Source organism: Cydia strobilella, chromosome 2, assembly GCF_947568885.1.
Source record: "Cydia strobilella chromosome 2, ilCydStro3.1, whole genome shotgun sequence".
NCBI lineage: Eukaryota > Metazoa > Arthropoda > Insecta > Lepidoptera > Tortricidae > Cydia > Cydia strobilella.
In genome coordinates, this window is record NC_086042.1 from 15,023,266 (window position 1) to 15,047,941 (window position 24,676).

The 24,676-nt window shown below is 35.4% G+C and overlaps 1 protein-coding gene and 1 long non-coding RNA gene across 3 annotated transcripts in view; one reads left to right on the forward strand and one right to left on the reverse strand.

Moving 5' to 3' along the window:
- LOC134752722 (uncharacterized) overlaps positions 1–18,579 on the reverse strand; it is a 107,998-nt gene extending 89,419 nt beyond the window's left edge. Inside the window, exon 1 of the long non-coding RNA XR_010128762.1 lies at positions 18,318–18,579. This is a non-coding gene — a long non-coding RNA (uncharacterized LOC134752722). The remainder of the gene's footprint in view (positions 1–18,317) is intronic.
- Positions 1–24,676, forward strand: part of LOC134752328 (angiotensin-converting enzyme-like protein Ace3) — a 187,258-nt gene that overhangs the window by 157,544 nt on the left and 5,038 nt on the right. For both annotated transcript variants that reach the window (XM_063688003.1, XM_063688009.1), the window contains 8 exons: positions 8,770–8,974; positions 10,028–10,192; positions 12,823–12,910; positions 17,014–17,154; positions 18,727–18,903; positions 22,968–23,065; positions 23,147–23,435; positions 24,049–24,205. In XM_063688003.1, coding sequence (XP_063544073.1) covers positions 8,777–8,974; positions 10,028–10,192; positions 12,823–12,910; positions 17,014–17,154; positions 18,727–18,903; positions 22,968–23,065; positions 23,147–23,435; positions 24,049–24,205 — 1,313 coding nt within the window. In that variant the 5' untranslated portion in view covers positions 8,770–8,776. The remainder of the gene's footprint in view (positions 1–8,769; positions 8,975–10,027; positions 10,193–12,822; positions 12,911–17,013; positions 17,155–18,726; positions 18,904–22,967; positions 23,066–23,146; positions 23,436–24,048; positions 24,206–24,676) is intronic.

Genomic DNA, 24,676 nt, shown 5'->3' on the forward strand with positions numbered 1-24,676 from the left:
TACATATGCATGTAAATTTTTAGCTTCAACGGAAACCAGGAAGAGGGTCAATATTTTGATACAAGTTTTAATTGTTGACTGTACTTTTCTTTCCATGGGCAACTAATACTCATCGAGACAATTCTAAAAACCCCAAACACAATTAGGTTGCGTTGTTTTATCACAGAGTACCTATAGCCAACACCTGTCTCCAGCATCAGATCAGCTCGATGGTAGCATAATATTGCATTGTTACCCGATTTACATATGTATGCAAATTTTCAACTTCATCGGAAACCGGGAAGTGGGTCAAATTTAACTTGCAAGATTTGACCCTTACAAACATGTTACATACATATAACATACATACATAGGTACACTGCAAGTTAAATAAAAGCTTGTAAAATAAATAAAATATCTCTAAACAGCTACGCTGCATGATATTATTTCACAGCGTTTGAGTAGAATATCCCTCGTCATCGTTTCTTGACTACAATTCTAACCGTTGAATTTAAAAATTAAATTATAATGTCGGGGTATACGCCACACATATGCTCTTGTGGCACGGACGTGGACCGACTGGGACACCATGGATATGGATTATCTTGTCAAAAAAGTGCCAGCCGTTTTTTCAAGACATGCGTCGCTTTGACATAATCCGTCAGTCTCTTGCCACCATCAACGTGCCCGCTCTTATTGACCCGACTGGCATTATCAAGGATGATGGCAAGAGGCCCGACAGGGTGTCCTTGGTTCTCCTGTTCCTTGGAGCTTGGGACGGATGTTGGTGTGGGATGCCTTGGTTAGTATTTCGTAGAGATTTCTTTATTTATTTCATTGCATGTTTGAGAAAAGCACTATACATACATCGGCGTGAAAACGGGTTGTTGGCCTCATAACTAACCGGCCTCACTATGTTGCGAACGCAACCTTTTATTTGTATAATGCAGTAGCTAAACGCAGCCGTCGGGCTCGCTTACTATGCGGAGGCTTATTTAAATGCGCCAATAGGAGCGCTCCACATAACCTGTATCGCGGCCAATTAGAGGACCCTAAATGTAGACTACCTTTTTACCATTCAAAATTAGCTTAATCACTCTTGCATCAGCCTCCATACCATTACCACCACTTCTACACCTTTAACCGTTTTCGTCAACTGTACCTTGTAAAGTAACCAGCACCTATAGATTACACGTTTACTTCAAATCGAAGTCTTTTTATTTGTCGTCGAGACCTGCACGGCGGCTACACACTACGTTCGGCCATCTATATGTATTCGGCCGGAAACCCCTTACTTGCCGTGCCTCTGTTACTACTCTCTGTTACTATTAAGTTGCAGTATCTTAAAACGTAGCGTTTTTCGTACACCGGGTAAAAGACAATAATCACGGCTGCATGGAAACGAAATGAAATGGTGTAAAAATAAGAAGTATTGATTTACAAAAATATTATATCAACCAGCAAAGAAGGCCCATCGTTATTTTATTTTTCTTGTTTAATGTGAACTTGCAGTTTTGTCTATGGTACTAGCGAACATTAACGCAAAATTTAAACCCTACACACATAAAATTTCACCACATGACTACGGCGGTAACAATAGCCTCATCGAGTAAACACAATGTTTACGCGGTACCTAATGGGCGGGCGTATTCTCACAAGCCTTGTTAACACGGAAGAAAGAATGAATTTAACACTAGTGTGGTACTGAACGTTAGGAAATTTCGCGGCCGCCGCCAACTCCCAGCAGCCAAAGTGGAAACACGAAATATCCTAACGTTCAGTACCACACTAGTCATGGACTGCATTTTATTCTGCCGAACTTTTATTTTACAACTGTCATTATCAAAATAATAAAATTTTGTCACATTTTAATGATTCAGGATTACTTAAGTACTTATTATTTTGGTAAGATATATCATATATTGTTCACGTATGAACCCTTCGATAACTCAGCTGGTCCTAGGTTCCCTGGCATATTAAAAACTTTGGACAGGCATTGCAATCAACCAATATGGGATAGCCACTAACCTTGAGCACACGCCGATGATTTTCGGGGATCCTGGTCCTTCTTCAGCTAGCACTTCCAGGGCCTTGAGAGGTCGTCACACACGCCTTGTAAACTGATTGTTCGCAGAAAACACCGAAATACCGAATTTTGGAAATATTAACACACAGAGGAACATGCGTTGCAGGCCGCGCCCGAGCCGCAGTGATTGACAGGCCGTGTTGAATCTACCTCCTAATTTGCTCCGAAACGGCACACCCTCATATTAAAAAGATTACAATGCCCGAACATATATAATAATAAATACTTAATTGATACTAAATAAAAATTAAACCATTCTATTTTATGTTTTATGTTTCTCGTAAATAAACATTCAATGTTAAGCTTGCATAAAATAGACAGTCTTCAGAAATCAAGTACAAAAACTAAAATTAATGGAAAATAATTTTTATTTAATGGGTGTACATACTTGGTAATGTCAATGTTCGTAAGAACTATTATATAATCTGTGGTAATGTGTAAGAAAATTTGTGACATCACTACATAATAGTATAAAACAAAGTCGCTTTCCGCTGTCTGACCGTCTGTCCCTATGTATGCTTAGATTTTTAAAACTACGCAACGGATTTTGATGCGGTTTTTTTTAAATAGATAAAGTGATTCAAAAGGAAGGTTTATATGTATAACTTGTAAAGGTTTTTTGTAAATTAGTTGAACTACCCGTGCGAGGCCGGGGCGGGTCGCTAGCTTATAATAAAATAATGTCATTACAAAATATTATAAAGGATGTAGAACTTTACATTGAATGTTACCAACTCTAACTATGTTTACGTTATTGGCGGTTAGTACGCTGCAAGTTTCTGAGCCGTGCTTAGTTGTTCGTATATAAGTAATTGAACTACGAACGTGATTGGCCTTCTGGATTCTTCCTATACAACTTTGTGTTCTATATTTGGTTATGTGACCTAATTATGTATGTCAACCGATGTTTTACAAAAAACTAAGTTAAGAAAATCTTTTAGTGGGTGAAATCAAAAATATTGTACATTATGTCCGAGAATAAATTTAATTCCTATATATACTGTACCATTTTTTAATGATCTAGACTATATTTACCAAATAATCACATGTGTCGGTTACAAATTACTCTAATGCTTTTAATATAGTTTTGAATGAAGTAGATACCTTTGTCGCAGTACAACTGTGTTTGTGGTATCATTTTGAAATGCGCATTTACGCCGATAGCTATTTAATATTTGGCATGGAAAGCATATAGGTGCATCCTGCCATTCTGACAGCAAATTTTACGGAAATAATTATTAGGATTATTAATGCTCCTTTTATGCTTTCATCGGAATAGGAAATAGAAACTGTACAGTGTAAATCAGTACAAAATACATAGATGGGTTGTACATGAAATAGGTACTGTGCTTTGCGAACAAACAACACAATAAGTTCTACTTATGTATGAACTACACACATTCATGTTTAATTATTGCGTTATACAATATACATGGTCTAAGGATACAAATAATTAACTATGTACTTTTTAATCTAGACATAAACTATTTCCATACAGCTTTTTAATATAGCTCATTAAAAACACGTATATATTTCCTTAAATGTGATCTTGTCATGCATTCTAAGTTAATAGATTCCTAACAATATTTTCTGAACAATTGTTTTTCGTAATATTGACAGTCCGTACGAGTAGCGATTGCTTAATACAATTTTTCACATCACCAATTCGAAAAAGGGGTTTTTCTTCCCTGCTAGGAGGGATCAAAGTGGCACTTTTCTTCCCTGCTAGGAGGGATCAAAGTAACATTTTTCTGTTCTAGGACACTATTTAGTTTTTTTTTTTCACATTATTATTTTAGCTTAAATAATATTTTTAAACATCATAATTACCTCATAGGTGATGTGAAAAGCAGTATGTGTCACATGGTAGCAAAATTAATTCCAACTTAGGCGTAACACACTTAAATCCCTCACTGCGCTCAGGATTCTACTTTAGAATCCCTCGTTACTCTCGGGATTCTATTATAGAATCCTTCGCTTCGTTTAGGATTCAATGTACGCCGTAAATATGTCATTTTGCTCCCTTGTAACACAATCTACTATTTATTATGTTTTGTATGTGCTTTCCAACTATGGGTAGGTATCAATTTGTCACTCGATGCACAAAACTGTACCACAACACTTGGTCCGACTTCAATATTTCAAAGGAGGTTTTAAATTCGCTTGTATGTTTTTATCATTTTTTTTTTATGTTTGTACCTCAGAACTCCGTCACTTCTTAAACGATTAACTTTTATTTGTAGCAGTATTTTTTATCGATAAATTAAGAGAAAAGGGGACGGCCGCTTCTCCATACAAACGTAGTCTCCATTTACCTCTCTGGATATTGATACTATGGAAAATATTTTTAGGTAATTTAATGTATATTGACCATATGACATTTAACTTTTTTTGATTTTTTGATTATTGTAAAACTTAGGGGCTAAAAACAGATGTCATACATTTTTTTTAATGCTCCTAACTCTTATAATAATTAAAAATTTGAAAAAATCAAACCACAGCTATACCCCTAAGCTGTGGTTGATATACAGCAAAATGTGTCAAAATATTTTCAATTATGTTAATATCCAGAGGGGAAAACGAGGACTACTTGTCCTCCACTTTCGTCTTAAACGTTTGCATTGAAGCAGCTATTTAGTGAAACAGTACTGCTGATGAAGACCCAGTAAATCTCCCCCGACAAGTATTTTATGTGTTTGGGCTTGGGCTAATTGTAATTGTTATGATTTATGAGATGCACTGTTGGTCTAATGAATATGAGTTTAATGGCATTAATAAACTTTTCTATGTAGTCGGATATTTTCTGGTATGGTATTTATTTTTATTCGTGGTTCTGAATCCTTGAGACGCTGGCAATTACTATAAATAGAGATACCTATTTCTTAAGTGTAATTATGTAGAAGCACCGCTACCTGAGATTACAGTCTGGCTGTTAAACCTTTTCCAAGTTGTAGGAATCTAGAAGGTTTTTCCAACAAATCCAATATATTCTAAATAGTTGCGTTTGGTTAATTCGTTTGAAGACAAGTCGCATTTCCCGAAAGACTAATATAATTTGAACCTTAAATCGGATTGCTAAGGTTGAAATTTGAAATTAAATTTACACGTATGTGGTCGATAATTCGTGTTATGCCTGGAAAAGGGTTAATACCTATGGGAGTATTGTGTTAACACTTTTTAATAATATTGTCTTCGGTTACCGCGATAGTTACTCATGAAATAAAACTATGAAAACGGATTATTAACGTCGGGATGTATTATAAATTCAATATACGCGATATAATCCGTTTTCATAGTTTTATTTCACTTTTTAATATTATTTCTGATATTAATGAACGTTATGTTCGAAATATCCATATAAATAAACAAAACCTAGTTTAAGTCTTCCAGTTGATCTATTTTTAATCTCGCCAGGAGTAGATCTTCCAGCATCTCTGTACGACGATAAAAGCAACAATCGCCTATGAATACTTTTTTCATTTTCTTCTTTATTATTTTCTTTTATTCAAATACGGAATGCCCAGTGGTAATAAAAAGGCAAACCTTTTATTTTCGCTTGATTCGTTAATTTACGCAGTTGGAGACCTTTCTCATTATAAAGATTATTAAAACGGTGGTAATACATATTAGTGAGAATATAATTGTATCGGTAAAATTTCGTCGGTTGGTTTAATATAATATCTTTCCATCCTTTAGAATTTAGACTTACTAACTTAAGTTACCTGAGAATACGTTTAATTAATTTTGTATCAAGTAGAGACGTCTGCACACAATATAAAAATACAAAGGAAAAAACATTAAAAATTCACTGTCTCAATACCTACATACTCAACGCCGCCATCACTCATTTGCTCGCCGTCAACTAGGGTTCATACAACCATACGTAAGTACGTACCGGAGGCGAGAACACCTCGTAGATATAAGCCAACATCATCATAGGCGCGGCTACGGCTGGTTGACATCACGCTTATGGCTGAGCGACAGCGACTGCGCCACAGCGACGCCTAGGGTTTCCCCCTAGGCGGGCGATCCACGCGCTGTCCACGCGTCGACGGCGAGACGCTGGCGCGGTGACAGCCATAATGTAAGCGCTTTTACGGCGAATTGTCGAAGCTTAGCTTATGCCGAGGCGAGGCGTTGCTGTTGCGATACCGATGAGTGTGCGTTATAGCAGGGGAGGCGACGATGCTAAATGCGTAGTAACTCAAGCGTCGTAGACCAATTGGAATCGAAGGATTAGGTGAAAGGAAGAAAAAATGTTATATAATATTTTCTATTTTAGCGAGCAGGAAAGCGTCTACAGATATTTTTAATGTAAAAAAACCACCATGTGGAGTTACTCGAGCGCGTCAGATATTGGTAGTGTCAGTCGCGCAACATTTCTCTGATAACAAGGGTATGTTAATCTGCCGGTTTACATAGGCAGGGTGGTGATACAGAAGGGTAGAAAATTTGGAAAAAAATTATTTACTCGAGCGCGTCAGATATTCAAAGGGGTTATTATGGTCCCAACAAAAGTGTCTATTTCAATAATCTGACGATTTCAGCGATCCGTCAGCAAATGGCAGACACAAAATTTTTATTTTATTTTATTTTATTTAGAACACAAACAGTCACATATACAAATGGATTTGAAGTACAAATGTACTTAACATACTTAAGAAACAGACCTGGAGGTTCATTATTAAGTACAAAATGTTAACATAAATACTAACAGCAGAGATAAAAAGAAGATCAAAGAAAAACATGAGCCATACCTACCTAGGTAGGTAGGATAACCGGAAAGTTACATTTATACATTTAGTTATTTATATTTATACTCACTACTTGAACTATTAAAACAATTTAGGTTTTAGTTTCATTCTAAGACTAGACCGGGAACTGTGAAAAGAATCAATATCATGTAGGTGCTTATTATAATAATTTGGGACTCGTCTGAAAAATGTGTGCCGAGCGTAATTCTTGCGGGCAAAGTTGATATAAAATAGAGGTCTAGAACGTACGGGGTGGTGCGGACAACTGAAAGTGACTAATTCTAAGAGATTCGGACATTTTATCACTCCTTTAAGAATTTTAAACAAGAACATTACATCTAAGTAGTATCTTCGGTTATAGAGGGAAGGAACACAAAAATGCTTCGCTGCTAACGGAGTGCGTTCGAAGTAATTACCCGTTCTGTAACAAAGTGATTTAAAAAAAATATTTTGGATCCTTTCCAGGCGATCAATATGGACTTGGTAGTAAGGTGTCCAAACAACACAACCAAATTCTAGTATAGTCCTAACAAAGGAATAGAATAGTAGTTTATAGGTATTGGGGCGCCTGAAGGGCTGTCCAATTCTGAGAATCATCCCCAACTTCTTATAAGCTCGCTTACAAATATTATCAATATGTAAACTAAAATTTAATTGCGAGTCTAATGTAACACCTAAGTCCCTAATGGAATATACCCGGGCTATATTTAATAAGTTGCAATAAAAACCGCCATTGAAATACTCGAGCGTGTCAGATTATTATACAGACAGGTTCAGATTGATGTCCCAGTTATCTAAAACCTTAATCTGACGATAATGTGGAGCAGTATCCTTATTCTGACGATTGGAAAAAAATTTTTTTTCTATTTTTCCAGATAATTAAAAAAATCCTATTTATTTTATATGTAAATATTTTTGTGCCTAAAAACTGAGCAAAGATCAAAATCGACCAAGGGGTTCATGAGATATCACAGTTTGAAGATTTCTAAATAAATGTGGGTTACAACGAATTTTTTTAAGCTCGAGTTACTTTAAATTTAGCATCTTGGGTTCCCCTGTTATTAACATTGTTTAGTTATCTCGTTAAAAGCGTATTATTAAAATAATGACAACGGAGGGAGATTGGGATATGGGAACAGTGTGAGAGAGAAAGAAAGAAAAAATATTGCAACAACTAAAAATATACTAATAATAATTAAATTTTACACCTGTTAGTTATACTTAACCTATATAATATCTATATGAGAGCTTAATTTACAAATAAGAGAGATAGCGAAAAAGTTAAAGGGAAAAAGAGCTGGGTGCACTAAACTTCATAAACGATTTGTGACACTTCTGCTTGCTCAAATCGGCAGATTTTTTTAAATTTAGTTATTGTTGCATTATTCTCTTCAAAATAAAATATAAATCGAACGCGCTCGAGTAAGTCAAGGTCGCGATTTTCTGTTGCAACTTTGTGACCCTGCCACTCGCTTACGGATCGCTAAAATCTTTAGATTATTGTAATGGGCACTATTTAACAAGTAATCCCAAAGCCTGACGCGCTCGAGTATTTCAAAGTGGCGATATTTTTTACTATTCTGACGGGCTGTCCTTGACACAACAGGATGCAAGGTATCCCCCATATCTTAATCTGACGCGCTCGAGTGACTGCAAAAATGCCCTTTTGGGCTCCCCGACCATTACAGTATCTATGGAGTTTCCGACAAAAGAGCGGGCCGAGTTGAGGCTGCGCGGTGCCGAGCTTTTTTGGTGTATAACCTTAACTTGACCTACTTATTCATCCTAGCGCGTTCACAGTTGCATTTCAACCGGAAAAAAATCTTTAATTTAAAAAAAGGTACATAAGCTACTATTCACTCTTTGCATGCTTTCTAGTTTCAAGTTTACCATTAGTATTTTGTGTCATTTTAATAAAATTAACTAAGATCTGTTTATAATTGTCCACAGATAAAACATGAAAGCGACATTCACCCTTCTTTGCGTGTACTTCTACGCACTCCTGTCCAGCGGCAATACTTCAGACGACGACGACCGCCGTTGGCTGTCGTCGCTCATCGCCCTGGTAGAGATGGACTACGAAGACCACTGCGAGCAGAGGGCCACGGCTTCTTGGAATGAGCTTGTAGGCTCCCCGAAAGGATTAGCTCAAAAGGTTAATCATGGGTTTTTGCCTTTTTTTAGTTCAAGACCTAGGTCCTCCTCTTGTTTATATGTATTTTGTATTATTTTTGTATAACTTTTTGTCTTCTCTTTATACAGCCCATGTATAACTTTTTGTATTTTACGTTTATATCCATATTATAAAAACCTAGCCTGAGATGAAAAATAAATCAAGGTAAATAATAATCAAAAATCACACAGGAGAAAAGGTAGGCAAGTAATTTTACTTTCTGATAGCTCCCTCTGTTGCAAACTTAACCTTTCATATATCTATGGTTAGTGCTAAATGCTGCAATTTGTCATGGATACATAAATCAGCAATCATGGCGACATAATGGTAAAATAAAATAGGTCTATTAAAACGAATAGGGGTCTCCAACGACCAAACTTCCGAAAGAAAAAAAATGTGTCCCCTCACCCCTTCTCTAACTTTTGAATCATGGGTCCAAAAAAAAAAAAGAAAAGTAATAAATACTTTCAATGAAAACTACTAGTATATCGAACATGATCGGTTATAAGCCGTGTTTGAGTTACCGTAAAAAGTCTTCCTTTCTTCAAAACTACGTACAAAGCGCTCCGAAGGTATCTTTTGCTTGTAATTTATATAATACTTGCTAATAGCCCCCGTTCAGCCTATTTTATAGCAGTATATAGTAATAACGTATAAAGTATATAACATTAACTACGGAAGTAACTGAACCCTGCACTGAGCATGGCCCGATATGCTCTTGGACGGTTTTAATTTAATTACGCCTGCGGCCATAAAGTTGTTATCGTGCTAGGATTATTTGAACCGATGTCACTGTCACGAAAATTATTTCCCGGAATCCAACCAGTTGACAATACCGAGCGGAACTTATTTATACTTTGAGTAATTACGAACAGTTAATTTCTCAAAAGAAACAAGAGGACATAACTAATTTGTGTTTTGAAGCCCGGAATTCAAATTTTAATAAATAATTGTCAACATTAAAGTTCGTCAATCCTAATTCAGCAATGACTTGATGACGACAGAATGTAACATGATGACTTTTATGTTCTGCAGCTGGGACGCGACAAAAGCTTTGGGATCTTCGCCCGCGCTCAGACCACCGACGTACGCATAGCGCTCAAGGCGCATGCGCTCAGCGACGACGAACTCCTCAAGCGTAAGGTTAAGCTGCTGCTGCAGCCGGGCGACTTGCTGCTGCCCACCGAACAGTGGATCCGGGTAAGCTGTTTTAATATGTTTCTTCTTAGTTTGCGAAAAAAATCAGCTGTTTCATACATTGATGTGTCGATGTTTTCAGTGGAATAGCTGATTTTTCAGCGTTTTCGAGGCTGGCCCCAAAGCAAAAAATGTTCAGTAGCGTAAACCCTCCAATGAATGAACACCCCCCAGTGAATGAACAAAAACACGTTTTTTGTCAAAAATAAGAAATATAGCAATTTCTACCTCTTGTCGTATTTTTTTTCTTATTAACAACTCTATTTCCTATGCAATGACAACCCGTGATAAATTTATTTTCGACCAGTTTGAATGTGACGTATGAAGTTTACGTGTTTCTGGCTTTGAAGTTTTGTATGGAAAAATTAGATCCCAGATAAGAACAGTGTACGTTTGGAGCAACATGTGAAGTGCTTATTTGATATTTACCTGTACAAAGTTTAGTTATTTGGTTAGATTAAGAGTTATACCTATTACCTTCTATAAATGTACACTTTGTCGGCGTATTATGCGGCTTTATTTTTTATAGTTCCATTACTGGCTTATCAAATGTTCTGAAACTAGTAAATGAACGGTGTGTTCATTTACTGGTGTCGTCTAGATTAAATTTTTTTTTAACATTTATTTGTAAACGAAATTATATTACTGAGCTTGTTTTTTGTGATTCTGCATAGAAAACGATTCTGATTCATTCAGCCAGTATAGGAAGAAACCAAATTTTTATAGTCCATTTACTAGATTTTTCATGCCTATGTACGAACAATACAAACTTTGCTAGACTTATATTGACCGGGATACAGACCGTGATTACCTTTTGTATTATTTAATACTAGGTTTTAATACGGCTAGTGAAACTAACCGTGAATCATTCAAAACTCTAATACATACAAACTTTGGCTTGTTCACTTACTAGATTTCTACTGATTCTATGTATAAACAATGTAACCACGAACAATGCAATGACAAGTTTATTATTTTAAGCATTATTTGCTGAGCCTCACCTTTTTCATCAAAATATGCACGTTGTTTCTCGTTTTAAAGATTGATTCCCTTTTTCTAATTAATATGTGACAGGTTTCTATGTAATTGGTGAATATCCACAGTGACGTTTGAAGAAACGTCACTTTTGAGTAAATTTTTAACGTATCTTAAATTTCGAATCAGGCCAATAGTAATATTTATTACTACATTCCCGTAAACGCACTTATTCCCTATAATCCGTCAAAGCATAATAGAGATAGTAGAAGAAGTAGGAAGTACTTGGTCCCCAAATTGTATAATGACATACCGTATGATATAAGGAAATGTAAGTCATTTAGGATGATCGCACTTAAACTATCGTGAGACATATTTCAAAATATTTATCAGTACGGTTTTTACTCACTATTATTTTTAGTCGCTTTTGGCGACATGTTTCGGATTCTTTGGGAATCCATCCTCAGGCACGAGTGTCCGCGGGCAGTGCACGACGTACAACCGCCGCGGACGCTCGTGCCTGAGGATGGATTCCCAAAGAATCCGAAACATGTCGCCAAAAGCGACTAAAAATAATAGTGAGTAAAAACCGTACTGATAAATCATTTAGGATGTTTAAGTTTAGAATAAAAATGTTTCTGTTAGACAAAATTAAATTGAAGTTACTACCGTAAACACTAAGATGTACCTATGTAGGCTATGTACTTAGTATGTAATTAGCTGACTACCCAGTCCCCTCTGCCAACAAACTGTCTTGCAGTTTGGCAGAATAAAAAAATGTAAAATAGGGTTTATTTCGCCACAATAAATGATTTATTTATTTATTTATTTAAAGATAACAACAGGCGGTTTTAATGCACAAGAGCGATCTTTTAAATATGTAATACTTTTTATTGAAAATTAATATATTTACAATAAACCACGTTTTTTAATACCTTTGCGAAAAAACGCAATTAAGTAAATATCAGTTACTGAAATATTACACCTATGACGGTTAGGAATTTTCCTTTGAATTGAACCTAAATCAATAAATACAATTTGAAAATACATATGTAAAAATATATGTATACATATGATATTGTCAATTTAGCGACGATAAAACATTGCAAAAATTAATTACATTAAGTAGGTAACTCAATCTATACAAAAACACACACAATTATAGATGAATTATTGTGACAGAAATAAATTACCACTTTTTTAACAATTGTTTTAGAAAATAAAATACTGTTTTTTTTATTAATATCCTTTTTTATAGACATAGATACCTAAAATTAATGTTCGAGTAGAGTCTAAAGGAAATAAATCTATCATGCGGGCACGGTAGTGAACTGAACGAATCGCTCGAATAATGACCGTTTATTTGTGTGATAAGCATACATATTTCTTCCTGTCATGGATTTTTTTCTACTTCCACTCAAAAGCAAAAAAGTGAATTATGTACTTTGTATATGTATCGGTATAGTATGTCCTAAGTGTCCTAAGTAGTAATACATGCTAAGAGACCCGTACGCATTGCTCCTAAGTAGGTATTTAAAAATTGTATATTGAGTATGAAACCCCATTAATGTTATGTATCGGTACATGGCATAAATAACATTATCGCTGTCATAATATACTTATATTCTTTGATTTATATAAAATGTCTGTCCTTTCAGCTGGTCACATTTGCAGACACCTCAGAGAACGCTCTGCGATTTGCAACAGACTATGATTGTGGAACAACTATAAATTGTACACTGAGAGGTAAGAGTTTTGTAATGTTGTAAGTCAACACAACCCTAAGGAAAAAAAGTAGGTTAAACGTATAGTGCGTGTACCTAATTTAAGGATATCAATTATGAATATTTTAATGTTATTAACCTTGGCTGGTTTACTAATTAATTACATATAACTATGCGTCCTTGTAATTTTAGGTTGTGTTTTCTTATCTGAAAATAACATATACTTACGCCTAATACATACGAGTATTAGGTCCGGTCCGGAGTATTCGGTTTAGTTTAACAAATTTTGGTTCATTGAAGCAATCTAAGCCTGATGTTAAATAAAGATTTAAATACCCACAGAAAGTCTTACGACAATTTAGGCCCTCAGCACATGCTCGTAAGAGACGCATTATGCGTATCGTAATACGCGCTTAGAACGCGAGCGCTACGAGCACGAATAAGTTCAAACGTCGTCGCGTCGCGTCAGAGCGTCGTCGTAGCGTAGCGTATGAGATTTCCATGATTTCTGTCGTCATTACGGCAGTCATAGCGTACTGGTGTAAAAAACAAGGCGTAAAGAACTTTTGCTGCAAACAGAGCAATTACGCTTACGCGACGCTTCGTGCGCAGGACTTACGCGTCTCGTACTCGTACCGTTTTTACGATACGCTTACGAAACGCTTATGCTCCATGTGCTGAAGGCCTAAATATCGGTAACAAAAATACAAAACAAAATATATTCCTGTCATAGGCGAAATGATTATATAAATCTTATCCATTACCTAATCATAGAAGATAATTGTTAAGTCTCTTTAAATTTCAAAATTTCACGAAACTTTTAACAACTTCGTGCTCGAGATGAATGGCCGCGTAAAAAGTTAATTTCTCATCGCTCGTAAGAGCAATTTTGTTCTTTTAAAAAACACCCACTGAAGATTTATGCCGGCTATAAAAAAATGTAAAACGCTTCAGGATGTAAGTGTTCTTACTCGTTTAAGATAAGTTTTCAATGGCCGAACTCTTCAACAAAATGTCGCCAGATGTTTTATCGTGTTCAAGGATATTGTCAGGATGTCTACGAACGTAGCTTTGTTGAACCTTGTTAGTCTTCATAAATCCAGTTTATTTTTCCCATCGTATCAAAGTTCCTCTTGTTAAATTTAATACCGTTTCATTAATGTTCATAAAACTTCGATTTAAGTTTTAAACATTTAGTTATAGGTTCAGCTAAAGAGTTGGTAGAGTAATTAATACACATACTGATTTAGCATTCTTGTTCCAAAATTAATTATGCTCTAATGTAAAATGGAAACTGGAGTTTCCAGGGATGTACATGCATGTGGGTTTTTAATGCCGTAGCTATAACGCAGCAATATTATTCCGTTTACCATAACACTACTCCATTATTCGTAGGCAACATAACTCTCAAGAGTACCTAATCCATCTACCAACAAAATAGGGCAAGGCATAATGCGGGTCGGATCTTTTATGAATGATATTGCGCAACTCTAATTTTCGACGCCCGCTCTTACAACCCATTATAGCGGCCAAAACGACGCTGATTCCGAAAGCTAAGAACGTTACGGAAAACTTAGCGGTAACTGTAATGGATTTACGGTGTAGGGCAAATAACTGTGATAATTATGACATCATCAAATAATTATGACAAACTAAATTTTGACTTCCTATGATGACTGATGATTTTAAAGTTTAGTTTTGAGTAACGACAAGAGGGTTGTAGGGTTGTTGGTACTGGTAGATGTTGAATTTTATAACTTAATCTAATTAAATAGATAGAGAATGAGCAATTTATGACAATGAATGGGAGACTTAAAAATATATTCGAACAATAAAAAAACAACATTACAACATTTGTGACAATCTTGTATCGTTTTCAAGCGTTGAAACTGAAGTGTCAAATCCTCCACTTTCCAACAAGCAAGCTGCATGAACATAATGTACAAGCGACGCATTGATTAGAACATTTGGATATACCTAATTTTGAATCACCAAATGCAAGAATTGCACAAGTCCCTGGTTTTCTTCGTCACCCTAGATTAAACGAAAAATATTATTACCTACACCATAAAGAGCTCCTCCTTTGATTCTTATTAACCTCATTGGAATGAGTTGTGAGCTCATAAACACACACAGAGGTATTAACACACCTCTTGTTATGAAAAGTTTTGTTCGAATGCTCCATTCAGTTGGCACCTTACTTACTTTTGGTAAATTTGCACGCTTTTGTGTCGCGGTGGCGATCGTACCACAGTATAAAGCTTGTCCCAGAAAAAAAAATGACGTTTATATTCGCACCGGTTGCCCATCAGAGTTCTGACCAAAAGGCTTAAGGAGACTGTTTTATGTGAAAAACCGGCCAAGTGCGAATCGGGTTCGCGTTACAAGGGTTCCGTACATTACACAATTTTTAACAATGTATTTTTTATGTGAAACGTGAGTGAAATGTCTTTCAAAACCCATAGGGGTCGGATCAAAACTAAGTAATGTTTTTGTGTCATCTATAGGTAAAGAACTATTTTATGTATTTTTTTTTTTCAAAATTTTAAGCCCAGTAGTTTCGAAGGTAAAGGGGGGAATGGTCATTATTTGGCTATTTTCTTAAATAACTTCAGAACTATTTATTTTAAAATTACAAAAAATATATATATTTGAGATTCTCACAATGGGCTCTTTCATTTGATATGTAACATGATACAGTTTGAAAAACTTTATTTTTTAATTTTGCTCATTCACCCCCCAAAAGTGGCCCCCATGTATAAAATTCATTTGTTTACGTTACATGTCCGTCTTTGGGTCACAAACTTACATACGCGTACCAAATTTCAAGTTAATTGGTCCAGTAGTTTCGGAGAAAATGGGCTGTGACAGACGGACAGACAGACAGACAGACTCACGAGTGATCCTATAAGGGTTCCGTTCTTTTATTTTGAGGTACGGAACCCTAAAAAGTACATGTTTATTATTCTCTGTAAAAAAAATCTCTTTCGTTTAAATTTAGAAGATATCGCCTACACAGAAAAGACTACATGAAAAAATGTTGTACAAACACAAAATCGAGGCATCTCCACGAAAAACTAGCAGTGAAGTTAATCTATGTAGTTAGTAAGACCTGTTCAAAGAGTGTTAAAACAATTCTAAGAAACTGATGGTAGACGATGGCGGACTGGAAATGGTCATAAGTCCGAGTTTCCTAATAAATAGTACAGAGAAGAACATTATGGCTGCGTTGCCAAAAACGCCTAAATAACTAACTCAAAAAAGTATTTTTTTGAGATACCGCCAATTGCTTTAAGAGGGCAGAAAAAAGCTTCTAAATTAATAACAGAGTCCTATGTACAAAACCTGATGGCAGGCATTACAAAAAATTACGAAATTTCTGGATTTATAAAGTCAAAAATTCATACAAATGTTGGCTATTAAATTGTAACATGAATTTACCATAAAACAGTTGGTTTTTAACTGTTGTGTAAGGAAATAAAACTATGAAAACGGATTATATCGCGTATATTGAATTTATAATATTTTGTTGTGTAAGGTTTTGTGAAAATTAAAATGCCACCACAAACATTTTCATGTAAAATGTTGCCAAGACGAAACCATAAGGCTCGCACTGTCATTATACAATATAATCTGGTATAATCCAAACCCAAGTTATGAGGGTTCAAAAAAACGACGAAGCGCTTCGAGAAAAGGTATTAAGTAGTGCCCTTGCGCTTCGCTTTGCTCGTCTTGGCGGGCACTACCGTGCCCCCAGATGCGTCATTTTTTTTGGAACAAGCTTTAAGTACTTAATACAATTTTTATTTATATTGGTTTTCACAATGTTAAACTTTAGCTCATGGTTATTATGTACCTATTTATTGGTGAAACATTTTATTTTGGACCAAAAAAATGGGCCCCTGATGCTTTTGGCCTAATATAAGAAACTATTACAATTGTCTCTTTTGATAAGATTTCAAGCATACAATAATTTCATAAAATTAACAAATTATTTAGTGACAACATAGGCGACGGCCCAAATACTCGTATCATATATGTAGCATAAAACTAATAGAATGCACATTGAATTAACTCTCAAATCTAAGTAGGTACAATTACACGCTCTTTTTATGCCTAAAACAGAACTACACAACAGCCTGGCTAAGCAGCACGATGAAGAAACATTGCGCCACATGAAGGAGTCATGGGAGAAGAAGCTTCCGGATTTAAACGAATACCTTGAGACAATATTACCGTTGCTGAAGAACACGTCCAAAGAAAATGGTAAGTTACTATAAGGGGTGTACCGAAAAAAAATTTTTTTTTTAACGGCTGTAATTTTATTTCAAAGCAAGATTCAAGACAGTTTTCTAACCGCAGTTAAAAGTCCTATTATTAAATTATATATTCCAATATAAATAATTCTGATTTTAAGCCATGCGACGTTACACCGGTGAATAGAAGAGATCACTGAAATTTAATCTTTTCCAAATGGCGAGCAAATTTTCAACATCCTCCACGCTTGCTTTCGATACACTTAAAATTACCTCGAAGTTTCGTGCATTTCATAATATAAATAAATAATTTTGTACATTGTCTCTTGAACAGAGGTCTCGAAGCGGCAGACCTCTAGGAACAAGGGACCCTAGGACCATCAGAAAGATTGTTAGGTAATAGAATTGGCGCCCGCCCCCGCATGCCCATCATATTTATCGTGAAAATTGGGGGTATATATCCGGCTTAAGTGAAACGAACTATAAAAACACATAGTATATATGTAGATTCGTACAAAAGTTAAGATAGCTAAAGTAACCGAAAATTTGCGTTATTAATTTAGGGGCCAAGTCGAAAATCATACAATTTCCTTCGTACAAAAAGTCGCATTTTGTAATAGACGATGAGCAAAGTAAGAGTCCTGCATTGCCGTTCTCTCGACTATTCATGGGCTCAAATCAATAGTGTATTAAAGGAGAAGGATAAAACAGCATCCATTCATATTCTAGTCATCCGAAATTCCAAAAATCCTTATCAATTACATCAGTTTGTTTCATTTGAAGTTTACAGTTTTTTTTTTCGGTACACCCCTTATGTACAGTAAGCTGCAGAGATAACTGCCTCCCCCCTGTACTGTATATAAACTTGTTTACAGGGGCTCAGACCTCTGCAGCTTACTGGTAGACAATTTACAAAACGCTGAAAAATATTGACTAAGTAAAGTTTAAAAAAAATTATAAACATTTTGTTGAGTCGGATATTTTAAGAAAGTTTTGTTCTGACACGTGATTACAGTATTACATTAAACAGCGTATTAAAGATCTAATTAATATAAAACTACCATGTTAGTCAACTTTTTGCCACTCAGTGCGCCATCTGTTACTTACATATTACTTAGTAGTGAAAACTCCAATATGGCACTGACTGAATTTTTTTTTTTTTTTTTTTAATACCACGTCGGTGGCAATCAAGCATACGGCCCGCCTGATGGTAAGCAGTTACCGTAGCCTATGAACGCCTGCAACACCAGAGATATTACACGCGCGTTGCCGACCCTTTAAAAACCTGTACACTCCTTTTTTGAAGAACCCCATACTGTAGCCCCTCGGGAAAACCTCGGCAGGGAGCTCATTCCACAGCCGAAGCGTACGCGGGAGGAAATTCCTCTTAAACCGCACAGTACGCGACCATTTAGGTGCTAGGGTGTGAGGATGAACACCCTGCCGATTTTTTTCATTAAGATTAAAATTCCATATCCTAATCGAATTTATTAAATGCAAATATAAAACAAATTTTAGTATTTCGTTTAGTTTTAGATTTGGTCATTGTTATTTTAATAAATCCAAATTTGTGACTTGACAGAATTTAACACAGTCGAAGAGTACTGGGACTCACTCGCTGAGTACGAAGGTGCAATACTGAAGGCTCGAGAATTGTGGGAGCGCATCAGGCCACTCTACGAGAAGCTGCACAAATATGTCGCTCTCAGGTTGAAAGGCACCGAGGCTGTCGGAAAGCCACTGCCAGTTTATTTGTTAAGTGAGTATAACGATTGCGGCGATAAAAATAATTTTAACTACTTTAAGTCGAAATAATACATAGATTTACTAATCGGAATAATATTAATATCATTAACTGTAGGGGGAACACGCAATGACACGGACACTATACCTTTCTATCTTTAATATTTCTGAAGGAAAATACTCAACTAAATAGTCTTTTGGTTGTTAGCAACATTGATGGCTGATGACCATAGATCATAGGCCAGGATTACACTTGTAAGTTTTACTTACGTAAGTAGGGACACAGCTATACTACAGAATGAGATATGAATATCGTTATCTCATTCTAGCAAATAGCTTTGTCCCTACTTACGTAAGTAAAACTTACAAGTGTAATCCTGGCCATAGATCATAGACCTAGCATTACACAGATCAGCTATACGCGTGCGCCCGTGAGGGACAAAACATACGCAATGCGACAATATGATTGGTAGAGTAAATTTGTAGCCCACCATAAACCATACTAAATTTACGGTGGGGAAAAAAATGTGATACTGTGACAAGGACATTAATCCTACCCATAATTGACTACGGTGATGTGTGTTATCCAGACTTAAATGAAGAGCTCTTGAACAAGTTAGATCGTTTACTAAATAACTGCATTCGTTTCATTTTCTGTCTTCGTAAATACGACCATGTCTCCTCTTTCCGCTCTAAACTCGGCTGGTTTCCTATACGTGTTCGTCGAAATATTCGCATGCTTTGCACCCTCTTTTCTGTTATTAATGATCCCCAATCTCCCGAATATCTCAAATCTTTCTTCAACTACTATGGTGTTTCTCGTGTCCGTCAACTTCGCTCTACTGGCAACCTTTCTTTGTCCATACCATCTCACCGAACAGGTTTCATGTCCTATTCTTTCTCTATTCAGGCAGCTCGCCTTTGGAATAGTCTCCCTGTTAAAATTAGACAGTGTCCGAATAGATTTGCATTTAAAAAATCCTTACGTGAGTACTTTGCTGGCAGAACGATGAATTCTTAGTGTTTCTGTTTTGAAAGTTTCATCTGATATCTTATGTATTTGTATGTATGTATATTGTATGTATTTATATGAATATTATATATACAGATATATGTATGTATGTCTATGCCTATCCATTATTTAACTATACTTGTATATATGTAATCACTATGTTGCACCGCCTACAAATTATCTGCTTTGCCCGAAGGTTGACTGGTAGAGAATGCCTCATAGCATTAAGTCCGCCTTTTGTACGATTGTATTTTCTTTTGTGAAATAAAGATTAAATAAATAAATAAATAAGGACAAACAATAACAGCGCTTTCTCTGCTACTCCTACTGAAAGATACATAAGACTATCCCGTTCGGTCATTCCCCCCACCCCTCATGACCGATCCAGTTATACTAGATTCATGGCATAGATAAACCTACAATAACGACAGATTTCGGCAGCCATTAATTCGTATACTTTTTAGCACTGTGTTGAAGCGCATGAGTTTTTTGTAAAAAATATCCTATATTTGCAAAGTGATTTCAAATGCGATAATACTTAGCTTATTTCTTATTTGTTGTGACAAGAAGTTACGGAGCGATGGATTATAATGTTTTCAATGGGTACTTAATTATATGGAATTTGGTAAAAATGTTTTTAGTTTAGATTCACAATGAATCAGACAAGAAGTAATAGGACCCCGTAGCTGTACGTAATAACCCCTAGTTTTTTTACAAATAGGAGAGTTACATAACCTAAATGAATATCACAATAATAAAATGATAATCCATCGAAATAATTTATTAGGTTACTACCAGAAATAGGTATAAATATAATATAATAAAGAATACATTATAATCAATTTAAGATAATAAACACAAAGATAGTTTATTTCGATATAAAATTATTACAATGTACTGCTTCCACCTGACAATGGGGTTTCTTGATACTAGTAGATAGCGATGAGGAGTTCTGCCTCACTGTAGTACTCGCAGTCTATCTAAATACAACGGAGTATAATTATAGAATATATAAATAAATAAAAATACTTTTTTTGGTAACAACCCCCTACTCCTATTGACCTTCCGGATAACGCAAAGCTAGCATTCCTGGGTTAAGCGGTAAGCCCAATAGAGCCCTAAACTGAACATTTAAAAACAACATTATTTTAAGTTGCCTAATTTAATCTGAATGCTATAATAGAATAATTCTAGAGTAGTTCTAGTGTTTTATTCACACTTCTTGCTACCTCTAACGCCACATGGGGGATTGAAGGCTTTCTAATCCCATCAGTTCGGTCAATGGGACCTTATCCTTATTCCTAGGAGTTTAGGACTCAGCGAAAGGCTAGATAACGGTTTACAAACCTAAGTGGTATCTGATGACAAGAAACGCCAAGTATTCATCAGCCCCTCTACCTACTTCTTTCCACACTAACTAAAATCTCTGAACCCATAAATCCATCCCATAAGCTGTAAACTATATTTGATGGCAGGTCCGTAGATCATTTGCCCTTAGGTAATAGACGTAATAAGCCTTGGCCTAATTTATAAAGTCAACCCCTAAAAGGGTGGGGGTAGCCACTAAACTCGATTGAGTTAAGTTTGCACCTGAATCTTATGGCGCTACTTAGGAAGGAGGTGCAAACTTTTTTACAAATATGTGCTACGACTATCGAGTGAAAGCTGAAATTAATACGTTGTGACGTGAATAAGCCAACGAGGAAGGATTTTGCCAAATTAACTTAAGTTTAGAAGAGGGGGTACATCAACAAATTTAATTGAATTATTGTGTTGATTGAATAATACAACAAAATTAAATGACAATAAATTAATTGCCACACATTGCACAGTGCCATCTTTTGGGGAACTAAGTAATCAAGTAAACTAAAAATGAGTTTACATAGTTACGTAGTGGTATTTTTTTTGTAAATAGTGCGAACGTACAAACAGAAAGAAAATTGACAAAGAAAAGTAAAACAACCCAAGTAACTTTTTGTTAAAAACTGACACTGATTACATTAAAAGTTTTTTTTTGTAGTTTTGTTTAATAACTGTACTAAAAACACCAACCTTGATATACTTTTTATTATGTTTAAAATGTTTACTACTGGTCAGCTAAGTGAGTTGATATATAACGCGTGTTAGTTTGTGCGTGGGGCAGTTTAAAACACTTACGGGGCACTTTGATTCACGTGCCAAAGTACCCCAAAATGATGTATCAAAGTGTCCCATGTAATGTATCATAGTGCCCTGCAGGTGGGGCAGAATTGAACAAATCCCATTTTTTGTTAAAATCCATATATTATTATCGCTTTTACTGGCCATAAATTTAACAAATAAAGACATACTTTGTATACCTTAGCAAATTTCATAAATTTGTCATCTACTAAGTACAAAAAAAAAGTATTTTGAATTCATTTTGGGGCCTAAAATCAATTTCAAAAAAAGGTGTACCAAGCTGCCCCGCTTCCCCCTACATTAGACAGCCTAGACTGTTTCAATCAATAGTTTCAGTGTTTAACTACTGTTAGTCTGGCCAGCGAGTGGTATTACAAAAAACCGGCCAAGAGCATATGCCCATATATATGTCGGGCCATGCTCAGTAGGGTTCCTTAGTAGATAAACTTTTCGAAATTAGCAATTGTGTTGTATATTTTTAATTTTTTTTTTTTTTTAATACCACGTCGGTGGCAATCAAGCATACGGCCCGCCTGATGGTAAGCAGTTACCGTAGCCTATGAACGCCTGCAACACCAGAGATATTACACGCGCGTTGCCGACCCTACTTAGTACTTTACTTTTCTCAGTACTTTACTAGTTAAAGGTTTTCAGTACCATTTTAAAATAAATCATAAACGCTTATCTTAATTACATCCTATCTTTAGGAATAAATTTTAACTATTTAAAAATAAATTAAATAGATAACGCAACTCGAATGCGACCCACTGAGCTCCAAATTGTGTAACGAACAAACAGGCAAGATGCCAAAACAGGAAATTTATTCCGGATTCGGATACAGCACTTACGTTAATACCGAATGCTCAAATTATTACCATGAAGCCAATAACATCGAAATTCTGTTTTAGGGTCACTGGCAGGAGACGATTGGTCAAATGTTATAGAAAACCTACTACCTAAGCATGCAGATATTTATCAAAAATTGTACGCTAATCTACAGTTAAAGGTTTGTAGTCAGATAACATTTAACAACAAATGTTTACTTAATAATGCTTCATGTAATTAATTTAATTGTTTTTTTTTTCAGAATTTAGGTGGTGTTCAGGCATTTGAAGAGGCCTCAAAATTGCTAACGGAGATAAATATGGCACAAATTGAGCCATACACTTGGAACAAATCAATATTCAATAGCAGCTGTCCACCCGAGCTGGTGGATTGGTGTAAGCCTAATAAGCTAAGGGTAATCTCATGCAGCGATGTGTCTATCGGAAATTACATGGATGCTCACGAGGCTGTCATGCGAATAAAGTATAAAGATACTGTCGCTTTACATAGCAACAATACTTACACATTGAGAAATGCTAACCGCTATTCAGGTAATAAGTAAAATAAAATTTAATAGGTAGTACATAATTATACTTTTCTACATAATGTTTGATTTGGATTGAAATATTTAAGTTTTGTTACATATAACGGGAAAACTCGTTTACACTTTAAACTTTTTACGGTACCATATACAACATAATGTTGCAAAGATACTATCAACAAAATATTAAAAACATTGTTTATATCGACTCTTTTAACATCATTGTGTAATTAAGTTTTTGAAACTTTAAGAATGAGAACCAGGTTTTGGGGGATCTTGGATGCTGTTTTTAATTTAGCCATATTATTTATATCAATATAAATATTATTAACCGTGCCTCTGCAGCTCCGTCTCTTATTGTAAGAATTGACTTTACTGACCAAGTTGAATAGAGAGTTAACATAAAACGATGTGTTCTCTAACTCCAGTATCTAAGCCAGTTATTTCTAATTGTAAATTGAATGGTTTAAGTATACAAATTACGAAACGATTTAATTAAATGATTTGTCAAACCGAAATAGGCTAGAGCAATTTTATTATCACTAAGCAAAATGTAACAAATACGGTGCAAGTTTTGGTGTGATTAATATTAACATAACATACCTAACCATTTTTAATTGCAGCTATTTACGAAGCTATACCTGAATTCGCATCACTTTTGTCGGTAAATCCTCATGCCTTGAGTCGAGCTGGATTATACTCTATAGAGAGGTTTAATTTCAACCCGAACTATCATCGTCTGGTTCTTCAATTAATAACTGCTTTGCGAGACCTGCCGAAGTGAGTACTGAAGTATTAATCAATAATATCGGGAAAACATTGTATAGTTGGAGGTGTCCAATGTTTTATTTATGGTGTTTGGTTTTTATATAGATTTAATTATGTTGTCTGTAATCCAACCTAAGCAAAAAAATACAGGTTGTCCTTAGCCATTGGACAAAGCCGAAATGTACATATGCATTAGGGTATGTAGAATCAGTATACCAAGTATCATAACAACCGGTGTAGCAGTTACGAAGAAATTAACAAATTACGATTATTTACTTTCGAGCAGCCTGTATGTGTTAATAGCTCCTGAGGTAATAAATAGTATGAAATCTTCTTCGACCTTATTGATTCTCTTTTTTATTTATGACATTAGTAAGATTCTGACTTTTGACAAATGTCATCATTGCCGCACATTTTTGAACAAGTTGTCAAAAACACTGCCAATGATTAATACAGTCTGTTTCTTTTTGTTGTCGATCATTG